General features: G+C 38.7%; 1 protein-coding gene across 5 annotated transcripts in view; it reads left to right on the top strand.

Moving 5' to 3' along the window:
* EXOC6 (exocyst complex component 6) overlaps window positions 1–18,450 on the top strand; it is a 123,053-nt gene that overhangs the window by 12,113 nt on the left and 92,490 nt on the right. For all 5 annotated transcript variants that reach the window (XM_054983534.1, XM_054983535.1, XM_054983536.1 and 2 more), the window contains exons 2-5: window positions 15,673–15,844; window positions 16,971–17,018; window positions 17,115–17,205; window positions 18,029–18,074. In XM_054983534.1, coding sequence (XP_054839509.1) covers window positions 15,673–15,844; window positions 16,971–17,018; window positions 17,115–17,205; window positions 18,029–18,074 — 357 coding nt within the window. The remainder of the gene's footprint in view (window positions 1–15,672; window positions 15,845–16,970; window positions 17,019–17,114; window positions 17,206–18,028; window positions 18,075–18,450) is intronic.

Consider the following 18,450-nt stretch of genomic DNA (forward strand, 5'->3'; position numbering starts at 1 on the left):
GTATCGTGATGTTCTAACGAAATAAAGTACTACTACAACAATTACAAAATAGTTAACTTGTTCTTATTTCATCTGTGCACAATTTACCATCAACAGACCAGTACACGCAATCTTCCCACCTTCAGACCTATACATAAAGTGCTAGTGCATTCAATACAATTGATGAACAGTCACTTAACAACATTCAATATTGCTTTTTGTAAACAGTTCTTGATATAAGGTGCATAAAGTCCATCAATGCCAATTGTAGGTCAAGGTGTGCAGGATGGAAAGGAAACCATCTAACAGGCTGACCGGTTCGCTAAAGGTCCCATTTCATTTCTTTATCAAAGATGGTCAAAAAGCTGACGTCAATTTCACCATTCCTGAAACCATTCTATTCAATCACTAGTAAGCCAGACATCCTGTAATGCTCCTAAGGTCGACTTTTTGACCATCTTTGATAAAGAACTGAAATGGGACCTATAGCGAACCAGTCAGCCCGTTCCACAGAGCAAAGGCCACAAGTGAAAAGGCCCCAGGCCAGATGGGCCATCCAAAGTGGAGTCAAGCTGGTGAGATACAGTGCAAAACATGATCAGCTTGATTACAGCTAGAATATCTACATAAGGGTTGGAAATGTGAATTTTGTCTGGTGAACTGAACATGGATTAACATGGCTACTCACCTGAAACTTTGTTTTTTAGGCATCATTGATGTTAGCTTTTTATTAGCTTACTCAGAAAGTTGTGGCTGTTTGGAGAAAATTGTCTATTATACGCATGAAAATCAATGTTTTCGGTCTGATTGCCATTAAAAATGGTGATGATAGCAATTTGTGAAGCTGTAGGTGAAATGATTTAGAATTTAATATTTAAACTGGAATGAGTACTTCTGGATATCAGGTTTAGGTATCTCAGGTGTACACAAAATTTTTTTATAGTGACCTGCCTAAACATGCTTTGCACGTTATTTGAATAGCTTATGTTTTACCACAACTTTAAATTCTAGCCATATCTTGACTTCAGTAGCTGTTAATGGATTCCCACAGTTATGAAAGTTGCCTTTAAGACTTGGTGCCAAGTTGTTAACTGGTAACAATTTAGTTGTTTGTCTGTGCCATTGGAGTCCAAAGCTGCTTGCCCTATGCGTTCAGCCGTTTAATCCACAAATGAGTACAGTTGTGGCATGATTCATACTATGTTTTGTAGTTGTATACCTGATATGGGGTAAATGCATACCTAAAAATATCAGCAGTGAATGCAATATTCACATTTCTGAATATGTTTGTCATATAGGTGCACTGATCAGGGTTAGCTGGGATCCCCTGGAGCATGTACACCTGGAGTAAACCTGGGTGTGCCACTGGTTAATGTACAGAATTGTCCCAAGTACATCCAGCAATTTTTATGTGGGCTTTCCTGGCCACCAACTATAACCTGCATTTGCAGGATCTTACTTAGTCGTATAAAGTAGTAGTTACTAGTTTTAGAAGCAGAAGCTGAACAATATGGACGTGCCTGTGCTATTTGCCTTTTGAGCTCTTAACATTTATTTTTGCCGCCCTCAATGGCTACTCCTGTTTTCTCTTTCCTAGTTTTTTCCTTTTTATGTTTTTTGAAGTTTGCTAAGAAAGCCCCGTGTTGCCTTCCTGTTTATATAGGTCTGAATAATTCTTTCCCTCTTGAAACCCAAGCCATGTCCTTCCAGTGCACTCTTTGCCTTCGCACTTTCAGATTCAAGGAAGGAAAGATTGTTGTTGTGCAATGTGCTGTCGCTGAAGAGAAACGTCTGGTCACATAGAGTCCTGGTAATTTGTAGAACATTGTGTTATGCCCTCCCTTGTGCAATGAAGAGTTTGGGCCACTTTGCAAAGTGTCCCCTATTCTTCTGAAAATGCTTTCGCTGCATTTTATAATGTTTTGTTTGTTTACAAATGGAGAAGTTGAGCAAGTATCAAGTTGCACAGAAAGAGTTAGTTTCACAGTAGCATCAGTACCAGATTGTCTGCCCGACCAGCCCCTCTAGATATAAGTATTTTTAGTAGTGTTGGTTGAGGTAGATATCCTTCAATAATGAAAGCTGATCTTTCAAAGGTCATTAAGTCAATTCCAAGCTAGGTATTCTAGAGAAAGGAAAGCATAATAGATCACCTTTGACCAGGCCAAGAAACACCCCCAGAGATTTTTGCATAATAGGAGCAGATGTGTATAGTGATCTTACATAAATATTTCCTCCACTAAGATGAATATCATAGATTTTAACTTCAAAACAATTGGACTGTAAGCATATTCAAGTTTCTAGGAGTCTGAGTCAATTTTCTAGAAGTCTTAAGTCAGTCAATTGTACAGATCTAGGAAAGTTCTAAGTTTTATGGGTCAGTATACATTTTTTTGATTTCTGCCCTAAGTGGTCCAGAGAAGCCATATCTTGGGAGATAAGCAGGGTCAGCTATTGTTGCTACTTGGATGGGAGACCACTGAGGTCACTGTGCAGAGTAGGGTTGCCAGCTCCAAGTGGGGAAATTCCTGGAGATCTGGGGGGTGAAACCTGGAGAAACCTGGAGAAAGTGGGGTTTGGGGAGGGAAAAGACTTTGGCATGGCATAATTCCATAGATTCCACCCCCCCCCCAAAGTAGCCATTTTCTCCTGTTGAACTGATCTCTGTGGCCTGGAGACAAATTGTAATTCCGGGAGGTCTCCAGCCACTACCTGGAGGCTGGCAACCTTAGTGCAGAGGCAGGCAAAGATATATCACTTCTGTTAGACTCTTGCCTTGAAAATCCCATGATAGTTCACTGTAAGTCAGCTACCTCTTGATGGCACCTTACATGTGTGCGTGCATGCACACACATTCTTGGAGGCTGTAGGGACTAGGCATTTGGGATATTTTACAACTGCAGCCTTGCTTTGTAGTCACAGCTTTGCTGAATCCACATGGTTTCTGAGACTTGCTTTGTCTGTTAAACTGATAACTGCTTAAAACTACATATGGCAATTTCCCCCTACTTCTGTGCTTGAAGTGTTAGAGAAATAGTCAACTTAGAGAAGTGTTTGCCTCCTGAGAGAAGGTGTCAATTTTTCTCTCTTCCTTTCAACTGATTAAGGTCTCTCCTTCCTCAGAATCACAAGCCTCACAGCCATCATAATGGAACTTTGTATGTTCCTGAGAAGGTGGAACTCTATTCATCTTACAAACACTATCAATTTACCTAGGGTGGCATTTTAGGGTTTTATAACTTGCGCATCTTATGGATGGATTATTTTTGCAGAGGAAATTTAAGAGATGGCAAAACATTCTTCGATATATTACTTTTTAAGGAACATGAAGGAGTTGTTCCTCATGTGCAACAGGTGTTCAGATGATATGTCTTATATTTTGAGGAACAGCTGCTAAAGGAAAGCTTGTAGTAAGAAAAAAAAACACCCTTGGCTTGTTTGTAAATGGGAGACTTTGAATAGGGGGACACAGTGCAAATACTTCCTAGGTGGTGGTTTCAGAAGAATAGATTATTTAGTATTGAGGAACATATTTCTCAGTAACATTGTCCACAACATTAGTGTCTTCCTTATTGAAAAGTAGTAGCCCAATACGACCCTGACCTACATGGCTCAGGCTAGCCCAATCTCAGATTTTGGAAGCTAAGCATGGTTGACCCTGGTTAGTACGTGGATGGGAGACAAAGGGGGCAGGTGATGGCAAACCATCTCTGTTTGTCTGTTGCCTTGAAATCCCTAAGAGGGATTGCCAGAAGTCAGTTGTAACTTGATGGCACTTTGCACACATGCGCACAACCCTATACATACATTACAGGGAACATGCATACAATTTTTTGTAAGAAAGAGCCAACACACATTTGTGTTTTAAAAGTAAAATTTGAGACCAGTGCCTGGATAAATGTAGGGTTTAAACTGAGCATTCAGCCATGCCCATATTGCAGGTCAAATAATAATTACACATGTACACTGGACTTAGATTGTTGACTAAAACAGCCTTGCAGCATCTTCCAAAGACTAGTGGGAGCCCCTAGTGAGCAAGACCCATAGTAGATGCCAAGTGGGCAATCGTAAGCAAAGGGAAATTAGAAGGAAGCAGCCCAAGGACTATAATTGGTGCCTGGGAAAGAAATGGTCCTTCAGATATGTGGCTTCTAGGCTGTGATGGAATTTACGATATGACCAACATTTTGAATTGGTCATGGAAACAAACTGGCAGCCAATGTAGCTGTTTTAAAATAGGTGAGATGTATGAGATGTGCAGGGCTGCTGAGAGCCACCATGGGCGTCCAGACAGAGTCTCTCTGCCCCCTCCATATAACCCTGATCCAAACTAATTATAATAGCAAAACAAATCTTGCTTTCTACCATGAATCTATAATAAGAAAAGATCTGTCTGCCCGCCCACCTGTCCATTTGTGACAGGAGTAACTCATCAGAAAATGAAGCTAGGTGCTTGAAAATTGCTCACCAACCTCGGGATGATGGTAGGAGTTGCAGTGTCGAAAATGAAGGGAATTGGACCAGATTGTCTCCACAAGAGGCAACATGAAATATGGGCGCTTTTAAGCCACACTCGAATCCCCTCTCTGCCATGGGAAGTTGCTGGGGGGCCTTGAGCCTGCTACACACACACTCAGCCAGACCTACAAGGCTGTTGTGGGGCTCAAACTGGAGCACTGAAGAACAATGGGCACTGCTTCGGGTCATCACTGGGGAGAAAGGTGAGAAATGACATTTGTTATAAATCTAATTTTGCTTAAAGTTCACCAAAACAGGATGTTTGTCCTTGCTTCTGCTTCATCAGGAATTGCTGGAATTCTTTTGGCAGGAGGAAGAACTGCTCGATTGGTATTCAAACTGCTATTAAATATTGTGAGCAAAGCTTATTAGTGTCAGGCGGCCTCTAGTATCTGTATGCCTTCATAACTATAAAAGAAGCAGGACTGCTTCTTGCCAAATACACTCTTCTTGTCTATTCAGTTTGCACAGCTTGTGCCTCTCAGTATTTCTGTAGTGAAGGGTCTAATTTTGTAATTTTATGTTTACACATACACACACATATGCATTCCAATATAGGATACACTACTTACGTCAGATTAAGTGGGCTCTGGTTCACAAAAACTTCATGTCTGGTACCTTTACCTAGCACAGAAACAAGGGCAAAATGGGTTACATAGTGGTGATGGATGAGAAGTACTGGGATGGACTTTGATATTTTTGAAGATTGTCATTTGACATATAAGATGAAGCTTAATTCCTACAACAGCAAAGTAGCATTTACAAAGGGGTATTAGATGTCCCACCAATATAATAATACTGCATCAGGATTTAAAATGTAACTAAAGAATGACAAAGAAGGAGTTATGACTTCTGTTTCACGTTTATGACCACTAAAATGGATTAACTTTCTATTGCAGTTCATGTAAGGGATGGAGAGGGGGGAAGCATCCTTTTTCTACTTTGATAGATCATGTGAAAATATTAACTCACCCCTTCCCTTCTTGTTCATAATATTAACAACGGGTTGCTGCTATAGTACTATCAAATGCATTCTTAAGTTGCCGACGCAGGATAAGGATGAAAAGGGGCTGAGACCAAGACTGGAAAATAAGGGGAGGGGGAGAAATGAAGGAAAATCATGAATGGACAGAGAGCAAAATGAAAAGTGTAGAAAAGAAGCAGAGATGATAAGGAGCAGAGAAGGAAAAATGTTTTTATTTTGCTACAACATACTAACATACCGTGAGCAGTCAGTCAGAGCTCTTGCTGTTTAGAATGCTGCGCCTTTCCTGTCCTCCTAGTGGCTGCATTGCAGAACTGTATTAAAAGTAAAATAATTGAAATGCATTTGCTGAATACAGCATGACTTGCTTCGTTAACCTTAGTCTATAAAGCAACCGTTAACTTTTGACTGAAAATAATCTTTTACACGTCCCCAGGCCTTTTTTCTTTTTTTATATTGAGATTAGCACCTAGCCTTGACTTCTCAGATGAATACTTGAGGGCCCTTGGATTCTTTGTAGCCAAACTTTTAGTAAAACGAAGATTGTTAAATCAGGGTGCTCGAATTGATTCTGGACTAATAGGCACTTCGAGAACAATCCTACTGTATAGGCAGTTACTTCCTTCTTCCCTGAGTTTCTAGCATACTTTACTCATATAATGAATTATGAGGACAGAAAGGTCTTTACTAAGATGCTTTTCTGCTCACAGTCTTTGGAAGACTGCTGCAGTGGGATTCCATACAGCAAAAGAGTCTGCTCCTGTGATTATAGGTCCATTGAGGATTTATCCCATATCACATTCCAGAGTCTGAGATTTGATGCTGAGCACAGTAGATTCTTGAAAACCTGTTTCCCAGGAAAGTCAGACCAGGAGAAATTAGTTTTATTATTGGCAGATAGGGACAAATCCATTACTTCTACAAATTGCAAGGTTTGCTACTGCCATCATAAAGATAAAAAAGGCAATGAGGCAAACATGGTTAACCTGTACACGGACTGCTTTTCTCTAGTCATTATGCTTTGGATTGTATGGTGTTTTTATTAAATGATTATTTTGTATTTTAGTCTTTTCTATGAAAATGTCCAAAATTTTAAAAGAAGTATCATGATGGACATTTGCAGTAATTGTTGATGATGCAGTACAGATTGATTGGTTGACTGAGTATGGCTTCACAGGTAGGTTTGCAAGGTGTTTGGTTTTCAGCCAGACAGTATGGTATTTTGGGGGACAGTTCAGGGAAAAATATTACCCAAATATCAGACACGTGGCCCCTTACACTTGGCAGCTCCATCGCTCAGCCTGGGAGCCTGGCTGGCCTCCTGCGGCTGTGCAATACTGGTGAGAGTGGCCAGCCAGCCCAGATGCCCGGGCTCCTGCGTGACTCTTGCTCCTGTGACTGTGCTGCCCAGGAGTGGCCAGTCAGCCTGGTAGCCTGGCAGAAGGGTTGGCATGTTAACATTACTTCTGGTAGTCACATCATCGGGTGGGGGTGGGAGGGTACATGCACTGTGTTCGTGCACATATGTTAAAAAGAGTGCCACCCCCTTGGACCCCATCTGGCAACCCTATTCACATGCCCTAAAGCAGATTGGGGGGGGGGGTTCCTGAATTTTGTACCCCAGGCTCAGCAACCCTGGAAATGTGTTCTTGCTGGTAATCTCCTGATAACTGGTTTGTCGCATTCTGAACCAGTTGCAATTTCTATATTGTTGTCAAGGATAGTTAGTTAGGATTGCCAACCTTCAGGTGGGACCTGGAGATCTACTGGAATCACAATTGATTTCCAAATTACGGAGATAAATTCTCCTGAGAAAATGATGGCTTTGGAGGTAGACTGTATGGCATTATACCCCACTGAAGTCCTTCACCTCCTCCAGCTCCTCTCTCCCTCAGGCTCTACCTCCAAATCTCCAGGAATTTCTCAACCTGAAATTGGCAACCCTAAGACAGTCCAGTATACATACAGTAATTTTTCCACAAGTTTATATAAGCATGGATTAGTATAGGCAGGCTGACTAACAAAGGATAATGTTGGCAAACCAAATCCACCACACCAATGTGCTTTTCAAACACCAAGCCCATTTGGACCCCCAAGCTATTAACCTGTTCTGCAAATGCCACCTCCACTCCATTCCAAAACAAGTGGATCCAATTCCTCCAAAGCGTCAGCCTTCTCAACCATCCTTTCCTTCATCTTGCTCCAGCCTCACAATTTAGATGCACAATTTAATGCATCGAAATAATGATTTAAATCTACAGTTATTTAGCTGCTGGTCTCTGGTTTTATTTTTAAAGGTTTGGAAACTAATTTGGTCTGGTGTATCCAAGGTTGATCAATTGTGTTATAACTGGTGGGGTCACATGTTAATAAATGTATTCATGTTGTATATGGAACTCAATAGGAGGAAACTGTATACACGTATGAACTTGTCACTGTGTTCCTGACTTTATTCAAAAGCCTGGTCAGTTTGTCAAGAGACTAACAGTACAATCCTAAGCAGAGTTACTCCAGTCTAAGCCCATTGCAATCAATGAGAGTAACTTTGCTTAGGATTGCATTGTAAGACATGTAGCGACATGGAGTATGTACAGCTGTGCAGCTGAGTGCTTGTTTAAGCAGTTGTTGAGTTCCTCTGCTGCCTTCTTCTTTGTGACATTAAAAAATAAAGAAGGTTTTTAGTCAAGCTATTAAAATAGTCTGTGAAACTCTGGTTGGGGCCTTCACAAACGAAGGAAAGAACTTACAAAGCAACATGATGAGCTTCAATTAAAGCTTGCAATTAGCTATCAGGGTACGGTAATGGATTACATTGGGAACTTAATAATAACAACATTTGATTTATATACCGCCCTTCAGGGCAACTTAACACCCACTCAGAGTGGTTTACAAAGTATGCTATTATTATCCCCACAACAAAACATCCTCTGAGGTGGGTGGGGCTGAGAGAGCTCCAGAGAGCTGTGACTAGCCCAAGGTCACCCAGCTGGCTTCAAGTGGAGAAGTGGGGAATCAAACCCGGATCTCCAGATTAGAGTCCTGCACTCTTAACCACTACACCAAACTGGCTCTCTTGCTTTGAATTAAAGTTAAAAGCAAATTATAAATTGTTTTGAACCCCCGACAGTCAATTTAGGTAGAATATTAAGTTGCTGCAAAGATTTCCACACTGTCAGTATTCAGTATTGATTCTGTGGTGTCTGTGTCTTTATGTCCCATTGAAAAAGAGCCATCAACCTTTACTCAGTTCATTGGCACAACTTCTGTTTCTCTGTTGGTTTATCTTCTGTGCAAGTGACTTTTTATACTACTGAGACTTTCCTCTCAATCTACGTTGCTAAAGCTACTGAGAAAAGAAAAGCAGGTGAGTGTACTACTTTGACTGCAGACGCCAGGAATGGAAACCTGGCACTTCTGCACAACCTCTGTCACTGAGACATGCCCCCTTCATATGTAGTGATGTTTTCCATGTATTTTAAGCAAGAGTTTGTGCTTGGAGGTATTTTAGCTGAGAAGTCCCCTGAGAGAATATAACATTTATAGAAAACCTGTATGGAGTTGTAGTATTTGGACTTTGTATAGCTACTTGTGATACATGATCCATCTAAGGAAGAATTGGTTTGACATGGGATAGGGGACTATTTTCCACTGGAATGGGTGGAATATTAAACTCATCCACACCCAACTTTCATACCCAACTCCTGAGTTGCCTGCAAAATTGTTCAAGCTGTAAATCACCCTGCTTCCCCCATATGTCAGTTCTCAGATGGCTGGGAGGGGTCAGCAAATGAGGACCTGATATTAGGTGCCAGTTTAAAGCAAATGGACACTTTCAGACTGAGTTATATTAATCATGTGGAGAATCAGTATATTTTGTTCTGGGAGTGTCACTAAGGCATCAAAAAGATGGGGGAGAGACCTGCAACCTAGCCAAAAAGCATGAAAATAAGAGGAGGTCTGTATGAATGTAAGTGCTAAATTTTAAATCCAATAAATTCTAAATATATAAATATCCCTCAATAAATATGCACTAGAAGAGCCCCGTGGCGCAGAGTGGTAAGCTGCAGTACTGCAGCCCAAGCTCTCCTCACAACCTGAATTCGATCCTGGAGGAAGCTGCGTTCAGGTAGCCGGCTCAAGGTTGACTCAGCTTTCCATCCTTCCGAGATGGGTAAAATGAGTACCCCGTTTCCTGGGGGTAAAGTGTAGATGACTGGAGAAGGTAATGGCAAACCATTCCGTTAAAAGTCTGCCAAGAAAACGTCGTGATGCGATGTTGCCCCATGGGTCAGTAATGACTCAGTGCTTGCACAGGGAACTATCTTTACCTTTTTAAAAATATGCACTGTTTAACAAAATAATCACAACTTACACAGTTTTCATGTTGACAATTACATGTCATCAGCAAGCCTGTTCTAAGGAGTATACCACTTTCCCATAAATGACATTTATCACATTTATTTTTTCCCGTATCAAGGCTTGGGAAGTTTCTTGTTTTTGGATTGTCATGATAAAACTGGAGTATTAATCTTAAAACAGCTCTAACAGTTTTGTTACTTGCTTGACTGCTGTGATTAATATCAAGGTTTATGTGGAAGGGAGAAAGGTTTATGAGCATTTTAAAGCAATTGACTAAACTTGTAAATAATTTTTCCTAGCTGAGTAGTTCACAATCTACAGCTACATCTGAAGTTAATGTTCCGGAGTAGAGTATGGCTCATTTTATCACAAACATTGCCTTTTGTAATAAATGGCTCATTGCTTTTTAAATTTTATTGTATAACTCAGTAAGAAGCAGGAAGAGGTATCTCCTTGCTCAGTAGTGTAAAAACAGGAAGGAGGAAGTCCGTTACAAATCTGGGTTTACTGATTATCAGTTGGCGTTTCACTACAAAGAATGTCCGTTAACAACCATCAGTGTGATATGTTGCTTATCCAGACTGAACAATAACTGCTGTAGTGTCACTACCACAGAATATTGACCCTGGTTATAGGAAGCAATGTTAACTAACAAACTGTACTCAGCCCTTTCCTGCTCATAGAAACAGGATACTATTATTGAGAACAATTCACAGAAACTGCACAGAGAGGAAAACATGACAAGTCCAAGTATAAAGGCAGATTGAAGATTACCCCCCACCCTCCAATTTGGCATTTGCTTAAATTCTACATTCTTTTTGCATGCTGTAGTCTTCTAAATATTTTTTAAATGGAAATGGAAGAATTGGCTTTATAATGTCGGCAAATAGAAAGTCTGTTTAGGGATTCAGAATATGTGCATGTTGCATTTTTTTGAACTACAGGAAACACCTGGATGTTACTTTAGAAAGGATTTTAAGGGCGTGTATTTAAAATCAACATGAAATACAGGAAAGAGTAGCTTTAGGAATAGGCCATTTGTGGTAAATGCAAAGTATATTTGTAGGTTGTTAGAGTGTAAACTCTTTCAAAGTGTTGAGAAATTGCTGCAATAATTTAACATTGGTTATTACCCTATCACGCTAGAGACAAGCAGATTATAATTTGGACAGCATTTCAAAATGAATGCTGCCTCATGTTTGAGGTTCAGTGAGTGTCCAGATGTCTGAATCCTTTCTCTTTTGCACACAATTGAATTTAATAGCATTTTAAATAAGTTCTTAGTTGTGGAGTAGTCATCACTTTTTCATCTGCCTGTTGTTTTCAGATTAGAAGGAGGCTGTGGCATACATGGAAGGATTAATGTTCTGGCAACTCCTGAAGATTTCTAGATTACAATTCTGTGATGGATTCATTTTTTGCTTAAACTGGAGGGATAGTTTGCTCTTTTATTTAAGGTTGAATCCTAAAAATAAATCTATTCAGATGCATAAGCACTTTTATTCCTGCAATTGTCATAGTCATCCATCAAAGTGTAGTCCAGTTCTATCTTTTTGTTCACTCACTACCCCATCTGTTCTGCCCATATGCCTAGACTTGGAATATATGAAACTGCCTTAACATAGAGTTAGACGATTGGTCCATCTAGCTCAGTATTTACTGTGACTGCCAGCAGCTCTCCAGAGACTCAGGCAGAGAAAGGGCTTTCCCTAACGAACAAGTTACAAGTTACATTTTTTGGCTAGTCAAATTGGTGTTCCCTTGACTGACTTGCTTTCTCTGGCAGCCATACAACATCTGCAGGGGATATTCCAAGCATGTGCTGCTCCAACGGTACGCAACTAACTACTCGCTTGAATCCCTTTCAGCTAGGGAAAATGGTGTGGAGGGGAAGGCAAGCTCTCCTCTCTCCCACAATGCCTAATTTCTGAGCAAATGTTATTTACTTAAACCTTTTAAGGCTATATCATCTTAAAATACCCCCCCCCCCGTTTGTCTATGAGGCTGCTGTCTTGGGTTTGATTGTCCATATTGTTGGTTTTGATTTTAAGGTATTCTAAATGTCTTTATGTTTTATCTTTGTACAATTATAGTGCTGTAACCTGCCCTGAGCCCGCTTGTGGGGAGGGCAGGCTATAAATCAAATAATTAATAATAGTATGTATAAATGAACTTATCTACACACATCTTGATTGTGTATATTTTTGCCCTGTGAGACTTGGTCATACTGCATGTAAGAATTGGTTCCCACTCCATTTAGTTACGTTTAACATCACTTTTATCTCCTCTGGAGCAAGTTCTTTAGGGCTGCTATTGGAACTTTGATCTTGCCCACATAGGTACATCATCAGTATATATAAGAAGTCAGAAGGCAGCTAGGGTAGTCAACTGTAGGTTGAGAAATTTCTAGAGATTCAGGGGCAGTACCAAGGGAAGGACTTCTGTTTCTCCTAGATGCCATACATTCTGCCCTCTGAAGCTACTATTTTTTCCAGGGGAACTGATCTCTGTTATCTGGAAATCAGTTGTCCTCCAGAAATCACTGGAGGATGGCAATCCTGTTGACAGCACATATAGTTTTATCAATCAGTCTTGATTTATAGGTAGCCTCTGTAGAGACAGGGCCTAATAATTCCTTTTAAAAATCCATCTGTTTTCACACAGCCCCTACAGATGATACATGGAGGAGGTAGTAATAGTGACAACAACGTCTGGAAGGGAATTGCCCAGAAGCAGATAAATTTGGAACAGGCCGTTGGACATCTGGTCCTTGATATAGCCAAGTAGCTGGCTGCTACATCTGCAGAATCCTTTATAGGCTCTAGGCCAATCCTCAACATTATTTTTGAGATGTTTTCAAGGGCAATAAAATTTCCAGGGCTCCATGTCTTATGAAAAGCAAGCAAGCATTTTCAAGATATTACTATGTTAAGACTTCTTAGAAAGGCAAATAATATCTGAGAGTGGATTTTTTAAATCTAATGTTTTATTGCAATCTTAACAAGTTACAGACTATACAATGTTGAGTCCATATTCCAGGCTACCACCCATTTATCTGCTCTTTCCCAGAGCCAGAAGAATTACAGACTACACAATGTTACAAGTATAGTTACAAGTTACAGACATGTTGCAGGCTATAATCCGTTTTACCTACTGTTTCCCTGAGTCAGAAGGAGGCGATCAAGAGAAGAATTTAGTGATGGAGAAGGAACAAAGAAAGGGGAGGAGGGGGGAGGTGACTGTAAAAAACAAAGTAAGCAAATGAAGTGTTAAATTGTACACATGTGGACCAAATGTGATTGCATTTATTTCAGCCTAATGCCTTATATGCTTTTCTCTTTGGTTAAGAGATCCAGATGCCTAGCTACAGTAATCACTATGAAAGTCTACAGTTTTGGAGTTGGTATGTTACATGAAAGCTTGCTGGGTGACCATAGGCCAGTCATTCTTCCTCAGCCTAACCTACCTTTCAGGGTTGTTGTGAGGATAAAATGGAGGAGGGGAGTAAAAATCTTGTAAGCCACTTCGTGTTCATGTTGGGGAGAAAAGTGGGGTATAAATAAGGTTCTGTGCTGCAGGTAGAAGATCTAGGCTGAATTTTAACATCTTATCCAGTAAACAGTAGCATTTGTGTGAAAGGCTGCCATCTAGTGTCACATCATGTGTATAACATAACTGAAAAATAATTTAAAAATTTACAAAATCTAAGAGCACAGTACTAAAAATCCTATTGAATAAAATATTGTGTTGCATTCTTATAAACTCTTACATTAATATTTTTTAAAAAATATATTTAGATAAAATATACCCAGTTTTATGTCTGGATTTGTTGCAGCACTGAGTTCTTATAAAAACCATTATCTTTCATTTTCTAAGAACTGAGTATTTGTAAGTGTGCACCTGCTTCCTCCCTCCTGGACTAAATTTGACACAACACTACTGCTGCTACCATATTAGGCCTGGGCATGCAGAAGAATGAGGTGGAAGGGTGCTGAGGAGATAGAATGGATTGGAGGGCCTCAGGATGCAGCGGTGGGATCGCATTAATGATTCTCTGTAAGTCAAAAACCAGCAGAGTATCTGAAGGGCTGGATTAGGAATTTTATCCAGGATGTGCTCAATTTTTGTCTCATGGGAATTATCTCATGGGAGAATATCCCCTGCCCACCTACAACCTGAAAGTCAGAATTGTATTTTCTGTGACGTATGTAGACTAGATCTTAGATTCCATTGCTGGCCATCAATCATAGTTAAATATCAACACTAGCGGCGTGTAATTTTTAAAAACGTAGTACATATTGTATATGCTACTGCATATTCTCTGTTTTATTTGATATAAATCCCTTCCATGCAAGCAGCACCTGAGGCAAAGTACATTTAAAATATCAATATAAAAATTGCTTATTAGTTATTAGTTACTAGTTACTAAAATTGCTCTTTATTAGTTACTAGAGATTGTCCAAAAGTAGGGCTCTGCAAACACCATCTTCTGTCACTAAAGAGGACTTCTTATTGCTTTTATCTGTCTGTTTCTAAGCATGTACGTCTTTGTACAGTATTTTTATTTATCTACCAAATTAAAAGAAAAGAATAAAAAACCCTTTGTATTGTACGATGATAAACAAAGACTGTCTTAAAGCAACTTGGGTTTTTCATGCTTTATGAAGATAGGTAATTTATCATGCTTCCCACAAGGTGGTGCTGTGTGCATGTATAGTGTAGTAATATTTGCTGTGCTGGATGGTTTATAGTTTTGTGTTGTGATACCTTCAGGTTGGGTAGGAAATGGCTTGTGAAAGGGTGCTCTTTTATACTTTGTATATTCAATAGTTCTTGTCATTCTAAAAGATAGGATGCCTTGAAGAAACAGGTAAATATTCAGTTTGTCTCATGAGTCGGAATGCTCCAAGTTTTACCACAGAAATCTATGATGCTTTGCAGTTCATGTATTTAAAAAATAATCAAGAACACAGTTAACTTTTTTCCATTCTGTTTTTCTGCCTACAAACTTGAGCTTTAAAATTTTCATTTTTCCAGCATACAGCAAATACTTATATGCTTATATTTACTTAGAGCAAATATATTTTCATCATGTTAAAATGGTGAGATACATCTAAATTACAAAATACACAGATCTTTATAAGTAACACATGAACATAAATGCGCAAAGGGGATAAGAATCGGAAAGGTCAAGTTCTCTCAACCAGTCATTGCTGGTAATGAAATATGTGGCAGACTGAGAGATAAGTCCTCTCACCGTTGGTTTGTCACAGGTTAATTGGGAATGAAGATGTCATCATGAGTTGGAATTTGCTGTTATATTTTTGTGCAGAAAGGAGAGACTTTGATTATCTGCTGAAATAGCCGATTTGTGGCTTAGCAGGTTATAACCAGAGTACAAGCTATCTGGAATAAAGCACGGGGAATAATGGAGAAGAACTATGTTAGATCTGTTTTTGATTGGATTTATATCATTTTTGAATCTCTGCTGAAACTGGTATTGTGTTCCATTTGGCTATGTTTCCATGGGAAAGTGGTAGCATGGCACCAATATCTTTAGATTTGAAAATATTAAAATATTATCGTCTATTTGAAATTTGAATGGAGGGCAGTCATTCTCCACTAGAGGGCTCATGGTGCAAGATTTTTTTTTGCAAGTTTAATGGTAGTGATGATTGAATAATGTGATTCATGGGCAGAATTCAGTAATGAGTTCATTGACATTTTAAAATAACTGATAGGTCAATATTTTGATAAATGCATATACATTTTTAGCCAAAACATTTGAGATTACTACTCAGATTTTATTACTATTTATATATACTTAACAGGTCTGTATATGATGATCAGCCAAATGCACATCAAAAGTTTATGGAAAAACTAGATGCTTGTATACGCAACCATGACAGGGAGATTGAAAAAATGTGCAATTTTCATCATCAAGGCTTTGTGGATGCTATTACAGAACTTCTTAAAGTCAGAGCTGATGCAGAAAAACTAAAGGTAAGATGTTGGGTTAAAAACCGAGAGTATTTCCTTGTGCTGGATATGAGATTTTCATAATCATTGATTCCTTTGGCACATTTTTGTCTTTCCAGTTTCTGACTCAAAACATTTTAACTGGTATAACTTTAATACTGTTGAAGATAAAGCTATGTTTTGTAATGAACAGTACATTAATTTTAATTTACAAAACAGTAATTGTACATCAGCCTTCATAAAGTATGGTGAATCAAAACCATGCTAAAATATTTAGATCATTTTACAAGGTCTCAGTTTTAGGTTAGGCTCCCCCCATCCAAACAAATGTTTCTCTTTTTCTTCAGGAGTAATTGGAATTGTTGGAATTCTTTAAAAACTGGTAGTGAGAAGTAAATTGTGGAGCTAGTCCTTTTAGCTCCCTTTACACTTTTGCTAAGAAAATATGCACATCGGACAGAATGAGTGTAGTTCACCAGAGGTTACGATTAGAACAGCATTATATAAAGGATATTCAGATAACAAGAGACCCAATACAGCATCAATGAGGTCATTGAGCATCTTTGTTCCGAAATTAATGAGTTTTTTAATAAACTAGAATGTGCTCCCTTATTATGATGACCTAATGAGTCACTTAATGTGTGGGAAAGTCTGAGGTTGAGCTCCGTCTGCACCTGCAGCATTAAAATGTTGCTGTGGCTCGGAGATTTCCACGTTTGATGTTAATCAACCACCCAGTGTTTGCATTCAGCAAAGTATGAATGTTTAATTACCATAAAACGCAATCACCATTTCTTGCAGACAATGAATGGCACATAGAGCTCATTGAGGTTATCAAAAAGGGACCAGTGGTCAATTGGGTCAATGATTTGAATTGTTTGACAGACCTATGGAAACAAAAAAAGTTCAAAAATCCCAAGTAAATTTGAGAAGTTTGCCACAGAATCTGTTAGAAAGAACTGTCATAACTAATTGAAGTTAACAAAAAACCCTCGGTGATCAAAAGTTCAAGTTCACACTGTAGAATTAATTTGGATTTGTGTCTCTTTGTTCTAAGTTTCTCATGAAGCATGATCTGATTACAAGGGTGAACAGTTGCATCAGGGCAATAGATGCATTCTTGTCTAACAAAGGTGAAATTATTTTTAAGGTCCAAGTTACTGATACCAACCGAAGGCTTCAGGATGCTGGGAAAGAGGTGAGAAAATGGTGCTGTTTGAGGTGCGTCCTGAAAACTTGTAAGAAATGAAATGTGCGCATAATTTTAATTGTTTTATGTTTTAAAACATCAAAGGTGATAGCTCAAACAGAGGAAATAATCCAGTGTAGACTTCAGCAAAGGAATATTACTACAGTGGTTGAGAAGCTTCAAATGTGTCTTCCAGGTAAGTGACGAATATGTAGTGTGTCTTTTGAACAATTACAAGGAATTTTAAAATAAAAATAAAATTGCTCGTGTGCGTGTGTCATACTGCTTTTTAAAAAAACAAATATCATAGATTGTTGCTAAATAGGATATTTGCTGCTGAGACACAGCATGATAGGACTATTCTTGTATATCTGGGTCATTGAAGAAGAGAAGGATAATGGCTTAATAGATATATATCTATACAACATAGTTAAATGCCAATTAACATTTATTTGTTTGTAATTGAACTTAATAGATTCAAAGGAAAGCCCCCCCCCCCAACTCTAGCAGTATACTAGTCTTTATGAATTCTTGAGAATGTTTGAATATTTATTTTTAGCTACTGAAATATTGCATATGAACCTTTGGAATGTACCAGGTTTTCCCCACAAAGCATGCATCTTCTAAGAAATGCCTTAGCAGGCATCTCCAACCTTGCATGTTTGCTGTAACTTTTGAAGATTACAGTAGGTGGTACTGTTGGCACACTGTGCTCCCTACTGTATAATTTAGGAATGCTCTGAAACTTTTTTTTTTTTTGCTTAAGGGATCAATTGAGAAAACGTTAGAATGTTTGTATTGAGATAAGCTTAAACTTGCTGTTTTACGCTACTCTTTCTCTTACTCAGTCACTGTTACTTGCTTCCTAAGTGTGCGTGTGTATATTACTTTACATTTTGGTAACTTTCTCTTTATTCAGTTGGGTATAAAACTGATAATACAGAGTAAATACACACACACTGGAATGTTTCCATGTTTTCTAGTAGGACTTACGCATATTCATATCTTCATTTGTACAGTACTGGAAATGTACAGCAAGCTAAAAGAGCAGATGAATGTAAAAAGGTGAGTATGTTTCTTCCTTGGATTCATTAGGAGTCTAACTTTTCGAATGAATGGGTTTATCCACTTGTCTTCTACAATTACCAATGGAATGGTAAAAAACTACTCTGGTCAAGTAATTTAATGAATCTTAGTCTCGTCTTATTGTATTACCTTCAGAATTCCATGCCTTTGTTTGTTTCAAAGTGTCATTGCGGATGAACAGATGTTGCAAGAAAACAAAAGCATTTTCAAAAGCCATCAAAAAAATAAGCTTTATTTTAAACAACATGAAATGCACTCAACTTTTAAGGTGTTATATGGCATTTAAAGTTTACTTTAATGCTATAAAGCAGATTGTTGTAAATAGTTTACTAAATTGTTCTTTACTAATTTGAAG

The sequence above is a fragment of the Eublepharis macularius genome, chromosome 6 (genome assembly GCF_028583425.1).
Source record: "Eublepharis macularius isolate TG4126 chromosome 6, MPM_Emac_v1.0, whole genome shotgun sequence".
Taxonomy (NCBI): domain Eukaryota; kingdom Metazoa; phylum Chordata; class Lepidosauria; order Squamata; family Eublepharidae; genus Eublepharis; species Eublepharis macularius.